Below are 6,591 nucleotides of genomic sequence, written 5' to 3'. Positions count from 1 at the left end.
GCCCTTTTCCCCTTTGCTTTCTTCTGGCTTGGGCAAAGGGCATCGTAGGTGAAAGTGAAGTAATTCCTTTTTCCTTCCCCCTCCTCCACTCCTACGCCCACTCCCATGCTTGGGAGAATGGGGCTGGGACATGCACTGAGTGTTGCACTTTTATTTATGTAGGGACGCATGTTGAATGAGCCAGGTCTAGAACTGGAGCTTAGTCCAGCCGGTACAATACCAACTCCCCTTCTAGTTCCCAAAGGCGATGTCCAGACATAGACTTTATGATTATTATATTTTTCAATGCCAGTGCTGCTCAGCCCTCAGCAGAACTTCAGTTTTCATGAAATAAACAATGACTATATAAAATGCCACCTTTCTGAAACTGTAATCTGACCTCAGGTGAAGCTCAGGTGAAAGTTTCTTGCCTAAGAAGCCAAGCCTGCCTGTGTTCCATCAAGAGAGTCAAGGTTCTCCAAGTGAGGGGAGCTGTGCCTGGGTCCTGCCTCCAAGTCACATGAGCACCAGCTCACAATGGCGGGGTGGGGGCGGGTCTGAATTCACAGAAGTCGTCTTAAGACAGTGGGTGACCCAGATTGCCATAGAGGTCAGGCCTGCGGTGCTGGAACACAGGCAGGTGTTGACGCAACTGTCGCAGATAGCTGAGGTCTATTCGGGCAAGGCAGAGGCCTGGCCCCTCAGAGCAGCGGGCCACCACTGTTCCCCAGGGGTCTACCACCATGCTGTGGCCATAACTTGCTCTCTTCTCGTGGTGGCGTCCACACTGTGCCGCTGCCACGACATAGCACTGGGTTTCGATAGCACGGGCCCGCAGCAACACCTGGGGATGAAATGTGTGTTCACGTAAGTACATGTAGCAAATAGTGGGGAAGTGACAGTTGAGGGACATTACAGACCAATCTACCCATTGTGACTATTCTGATAATTGCCTGGGAATGATTTACTATTTTAACTATTCTGTAACATGAGAATTATCTGGGGAATGAGTTTTCCCACTAGGTGGAAAGGGGAAGGAATTTAACTGGTAGGGCCAAGCAGGGAGGATAAGGTTAAAAGGCCCTTATGTTTCAAAAACGTGTTGTCTTACCTCCCAGTGGGCTGGGCCTGTAACCGATCCAAAAGCTGAAGGATAGGTAAGTATTTCTGCTCCAGCTTGAGCCAATGCCAGAGAGAGTTCAGGGAACCGCATGTCATAGCAGACAGCTAGACCAACCTGGAATGAAAAACAGCCTACTTAGTAGTCTTCCTGCTCTGTTTGTCACAGCAACTAGTCATACTTCCATTACCCCCTTTCTTAGGGTTTTCTATCCTCTACCGCTAGTTCAGAGTATTCCTGTTCCCCTCCCTCATTCTTTCACAACTCCCACCTTGCCTGCTGGTGTGCTGACAGGTGACTCAAGACTGGGCCCAGGCATGGTGGAATTGCTTTCACACATAGGCCCCTGCCCTGGAATCTCTACGTCACACAGATGTGTCTTCCTGTAAGTGGCCACTACTGCCCCTACAGTAAGAAAGAAGGAATATTTAGTGCTGGTGTTCTAGAAGCTTGCTTACTGCTCCCAAGGAGATAGTTTATAGGCTAGGAACTGAAGTAGGAACACCCCTAAATCCTTGGGTCAAGGAAATAAGAGTTGAGAAACAATTCTGGAGAATCTAAGTTTAGGTAGAAGAGCATGGGAAGAGGCAGGCTAAAGGGTTATAAAGTCTCACCTTTGCTGTTCAGCAGCACGTGACAATTGTAGATTTTCTGAGTCTGCTCCCAGTCTTGGCCACGCTCATGGAAACCACCCAAGGACAGCCAGAGTCCACATTCCCTGGGTGGAAGGGACACTGACAACTCTTTACTGACTTCTCAAGGCTCTACCCTCACATCTGGCAATCCAGGGACACTGTCCAACTAAGATTCTACCTCTCCCTCGCTCTTTCCCTGATACCTGGCAAGCCGGGTGTATTCTTCCAAAAGTCTCCCACCCAGTGGTTCAGACAGGCGTAGCGTCTCTGCAGGGTCGCGTGCAATGAAGTCAAATGCCTCAGGCAGGAAAGCCAGGCAGGCACCCAGTCTGGCAGCCTCTCGAACCAGCTCAGCACATGTTTTAAAGTTCTGTTGCTTGTCTGGCGTCGATGTTACCTGGCACACAGCCACCAAGGGCAGTTTGCAGGAGGAAGAGGAGATAGCCATGGCTCTGGGCCTGTAAATAGCATAGGCAGGATTCTCAGATTTCATAACACGGGGAAACATAAATTTAATGCTAAGGGGTTCAAGTGGAGAGGTAGGAAAGGAATGGACTTCCTTTTGGTTATCCTCTTACAGGGCACGTTGACCCAGGGATAGTAGGGCTCGTAGGGCTCACCAATCAAATGTGTGGATAGTTGACACTCCTGTGTCTCCCACTATCCATTTAACAAACTGAGCATCTAAGTGCCAGGCACTGAGGACACAACAAAACGTGTTACCTGGGCTGAGCACAAGGTACTGAAAGTCGAGGTATCCGGAGTCCGGGACACAGAAGGGACAGGAATCTGTGAGGAGGCCTGGTGATGAAGCCCAGCCTGAAGAAGGTGAGAAATGAGAACACCAACCCCTTCCTCAAGCAATAAATTTCTAGGATTCTCTGACTTCTCTATACTGTGAGCCTGAATCAGGGCCCTGCCAGTAAAACCCTTCTAATCTTCAAAACGCTCTTTACTGTATAAGAAATTATGTACTAAGGGACAAGATCATACAGTGGGAAGATGGAGGAAGGGGCTCTGCTCGCCGCCTGAATAGTTCAACTTCCAATGATCTCACATTAAACTGAAGCCCCTTTCCTTTGACAAACGTTTCCGCAGTCCAAAAGTCATCTCCGGGAACTATCCTTGGTTTTCCCAAGACTCTCTTCTTGACTGTGCACTTGCGCAGTTTTACTGACTCGAAGCTTATTTTCCCTTTCCCCAGAATCTCTCAGGGGAAAGTTCGCCCTCCCTCGTGTCCAACCCCTCCATGGTGGGCAAGGGGCAAAGGAACCCAAGCCCCAAGCCGCGACCCGCCCTCCACCCTCCCGCCGCCCGCTCCAGTTAGCCCATCCCTCCCCGCCATGGGCGCATCTCTGTTGCACAAGTTAAAGCACCGCAGGTGGGATTCACTGCAGTCGACGGGACAGAGAGTAGGTCCTACATGAAGATATGGCCAAAACCATTCGCAGGCTCGGAACCGGAGGCCGGCCTGCAGCCAGAAGCGCGGCGGCGAGTGGGCGGTAACTCGCAGGCCGGACGTGACGCAAGGCGGGGGCTGAGCTGCGCCGGCCGGAAACCCAGCAAGCGGCGAAGATGGCGGAGAACAGCGGTCGCGCCGGCAAGAGCAGCGGGAGCGGCGCGGGCAAGGGGGCGGTGTCCGCAGAGCAGGTGAGGAGTGGCTAACGCGAAGGAGGGTGCCCACTTGCGTCTGGAATACTGGCGAGAAGGGGGCGCCTGTGGCTTGTGCAGGCCTTTACTCCAGTAGCACATGTGCGTGGCACCTAGAGAGGGAAGGGTCCCCGGAAAAGCTAGCCGAGCCCCTTCGGAGAGGTAGACGGGTGGGTGGGTGAGAGCCACGCCTCCCTGGGGTGTTGGGTGAGCCTCAGCAAGGGGAAAGCCCTGACATGCAGGGTCTGGGAAGATGCACAGGTCTGAGGGAAGATGGTTTGCTGCTTTCTCTGTCCTCAGCCCCTCCAAACAGGTTATGGCCGGGCAAGACAGCTCGAAACTAACCCCAGAGGATTAGTTAACAGGCTGGCTGTGTAGTCTGTTACGTGATCCTGAACCCACGTTGACAATCGCCGTCACGCTGCAGAGCCACGTGACTCTCATACTCGAACAGCCTAGTGTTCTATATACTATTTTGATTCGAGAGTTCATTACTAGATCGAATTTCTTTAGAGACCAGAAATGCCTTTCTAATCCGAGTTTGCATTTTCCCCAGTGGCTAGCATCGAGAAGCGTTTGATAAGTTAATCAGAAAACCCTTTGTTCCTTGGGAACCATGTTTTGCTAAGTGGAAAAATAGGAGTGGGAGGAAATCTACACAATAGAAATGAAAACAGGTAACAGCTGTTTTATTATTATTATTATTATTTTTCGAGACGGAGTCTCGCTCTGTCGCCCAGGCTGGAGTGCATGCAGTGGCACGATCTCGCCTTACTGCAAACTACGCCTCCCGGTTCAATCTATTCTTCTGCCTCAGCCTCCCGAGTAGCTGGGACTACAGGCGCGCGCCACCACACCCGGCGAATTTTTGTATTTTTAGTAGAGACGGGGTTTCACCATATTGGCCAGACTGGTCTCGAACTCCTGACCTAGTGATCCGCCCACCTCGGCCTCCCAAAATACTGGGATTACAGACGTAAGCCACCGCTCCCGGCCTACAGCTGTCTTGATTATAGGTTAAGTTTTTGTTGAACAATTAATACAGGCAGATGTATCAGCATAAAGATTTTTATTTTTTTTTGTTTTCTGAGACAGAGTCTCGCTCTGTCATCCAGGCTGGAGGACAGTTGCGGAATGTCGGCTCACCACAGCCTCCACCTCCTGGGTTCAAGCAATTCTGCCTTAGCCTCTCGAGTATCTGGGATTACAGGCCTGCACCACCACACCCAGTTAATTTTTGTAGAGGCAGAATATCACCATGTTGCCCATGCTGGTCTCGAAGAGCATAGTCTGGTGGGATAAATAAGGAAGCAAAATGCTCATAAGAGGCGGAAGATAAGTGTCCTAAGAGAAGTATAAAGTGCTATGGAATATAGTTTCTGACTTGAGGTGGGGGAAGGGAAAAGGAACCTAATACTTTTTAATACTTTTTTGTTGTTGTTGAGACGGAGTCTCTGTTGCTCAGGCTGGAGTGCAGTGGCGTGATCTCGACACACTGCAGCCTTTGCCTCCCAGGTTCAAGCGATTCTCATGCCTCAGCCTCCCGAGTAGCTGGGATTACAGGTGCACTACCACACCTGGCTAATCGTTGTATTTTTAGTAGAGACGGGGTTTCACCATGTTGGACAGACTGATCTCGAACTCCTGACCTCAAGTGATCCGCCTGCCTTGGCCTCCCAGAGTGGTGGGATTACAGGCACGAGTCACAATACTTTTTTTTTTTTTTTTTTTTTTGAGACGGAGTCTCGCTGTGTCGCCCAGGCTGGAGTGCAGTGGCACGGTCTCGGCTCACTGCAAGCTCCACCTCCCGGGTTCATGCCATTCTCCCGCCTCAGCCTCCGAGTAGCTGGGACTACAGGCGCCCGCCACCACGCCCGGCTAGTTTTTTGTATTTTTAGTAGAGACGGGGTTTCACCATGTTAGCCAGGATGGTCTCGATCTCCTGACCTCGTGATCACCCGCCTCGGCCTCCCAAAGTGCTGGGATTACAGGCTTGAGCCACCACGCCCGGCCAATACTTTTTTTTTTTTTTTTTAAGAGACAGAGTTTCACTTCCTTGCTCAGGCTGAGTGCAGTGGTGTGATGATAGCCTGCTGCAGCCTCAAAATCCCTGGGTGATCAAGCCATCCTCCTGACTCAGCCTTCTGAGTAACTGGGACTATAGGAATAAGCCATTTTGAATGGCTAATTAAAAAAAAATTTTTTTGATAGAGATGGGGTGGGGGGGGGTCTCACTTTGTTGGTCGGGCTGGTCTCGAACTCCTGGCCTCAGGTGATCCACCTACCTTGGTCTCCTAAAGTGTTGGGATTGCAGGTATGAGCCACCTTGTGTGGCTCCCCCTAATACTTTTTAAGGCTACCATGGGCCAAGCAGTCTGCTGGGTACAGCGATACAGATATAGTAGTTCCCCCTTATCTGAGGGGGACATATTCCAAGACCCCAGTAGATGCTTGAAACCTGGAATAGTATTGAACTCTGTTTTTTCTCATACCTATGATAAAGTCTAATTTATATAATAGGTACAGTAACTAATAAAATAGAACAATTATAACAATATAATAAAGGTTACATGAATGTGGTCTCTCTTTTTCAAAATATTTTATTATACTGTAGTCACCCTTCTTGTGATAATGTGAGATGATAAACTGCCTTCCTGATGAGGTAAGGTGAATGACAGCATTGTGATATAGCCTTAGGCCACTATTGATAAGTCAGAAGGAGAATCATCTGCTGTAGATGATCTTGGATCATTGAGCCATGATAATGTTGAGCAGGAGATGTTGATGACTAAAGGGCAGGTAGCATATACAGCATGGGTAGGCTGGGCAAAAGGATGATTCACATCCTGAGCGGGATGGCTCGAGATTTCATCACGCAATTGACAACAGTGTGCAACTTAAAACTTATGAATTGTTGGCCAGGTGCCGTGGCTCACGCCTGTAATCCCAGCACTTTGGGATACCGAGGTGGGTGGATCATCTGAGGTCAGGAGTTCGAGACCAGCTTGGCCAACATGGCAAAACCCCATCGCTACTAAAAATACAAAAATTAGCCAGGTGTGGTGGCGGGCACCTGTAATCCTAGCTACCCAAGAGGCTGAGGCAGGGAGAATCGCTTGAATCCAGGAGGCGGAGGTTACCGTGAGCGAAGATTGCGCCATTGCATTCCAGCCTGGGCAACAGAGTGAGACTCTGTCTCAAAAAACA

At 50.0% G+C, this 6,591-nt stretch overlaps 2 protein-coding genes across 11 annotated transcripts in view; one reads left to right on the top strand and one right to left on the bottom strand.

Moving 5' to 3' along the window:
* Nucleotides 1–6,591, top strand: part of PFDN2 (prefoldin subunit 2) — a 184,729-nt gene that overhangs the window by 163,396 nt on the left and 14,742 nt on the right. For 4 of the 8 annotated variants that reach the window (XM_050759529.1, XM_050759531.1, XM_050759530.1 and 1 more), the window contains exon 2: nucleotides 3,279–3,384. In XM_050759529.1, coding sequence (XP_050615486.1) covers nucleotides 3,310–3,384 — 75 coding nt within the window. In that variant the 5' untranslated portion in view covers nucleotides 3,279–3,309. The remainder of the gene's footprint in view (nucleotides 1–3,278; nucleotides 3,385–6,591) is intronic. The other 4 variants (XM_050759545.1, XM_050759527.1, XM_050759535.1 and 1 more) reach the window with 1 other exon arrangement.
* Nucleotides 261–3,259, bottom strand: NIT1 (nitrilase 1). Of its 3 annotated transcripts, none has more exons than XM_050758965.1 (7): nucleotides 3,111–3,259; nucleotides 2,458–2,553; nucleotides 1,938–2,192; nucleotides 1,714–1,817; nucleotides 1,371–1,504; nucleotides 1,091–1,216; nucleotides 261–823 (listed from the first exon to the last, which is right to left on the bottom strand). In XM_050758965.1, the coding sequence occupies exons 3-7, from the start codon at nucleotides 2,180–2,182 to the stop codon at nucleotides 557–559; spliced, it is 876 nt and encodes a 291-aa protein (XP_050614922.1). In that variant the 5' UTR covers nucleotides 2,183–2,192; nucleotides 2,458–2,553; nucleotides 3,111–3,259; the 3' UTR covers nucleotides 261–556. The 3 variants fall into 3 exon arrangements, with proteins under 3 accessions (XP_050614922.1, XP_050614913.1, XP_050614932.1); XM_050758956.1 differs by having other exon boundaries at nucleotides 3,158–3,258; XM_050758975.1 differs by lacking the exons at nucleotides 2,458–2,553; nucleotides 3,111–3,259 and adding an exon at nucleotides 2,792–3,069.

This window comes from Macaca thibetana, chromosome 1, assembly GCF_024542745.1.
Source record: "Macaca thibetana thibetana isolate TM-01 chromosome 1, ASM2454274v1, whole genome shotgun sequence".
In the NCBI taxonomy this organism is placed as follows: Eukaryota; Metazoa; Chordata; class Mammalia; order Primates; family Cercopithecidae; genus Macaca; species Macaca thibetana.
The sequence above is the reverse complement of the archived record's forward strand: the minus strand, read 5'-3'. Positions and strand labels throughout refer to the sequence as shown.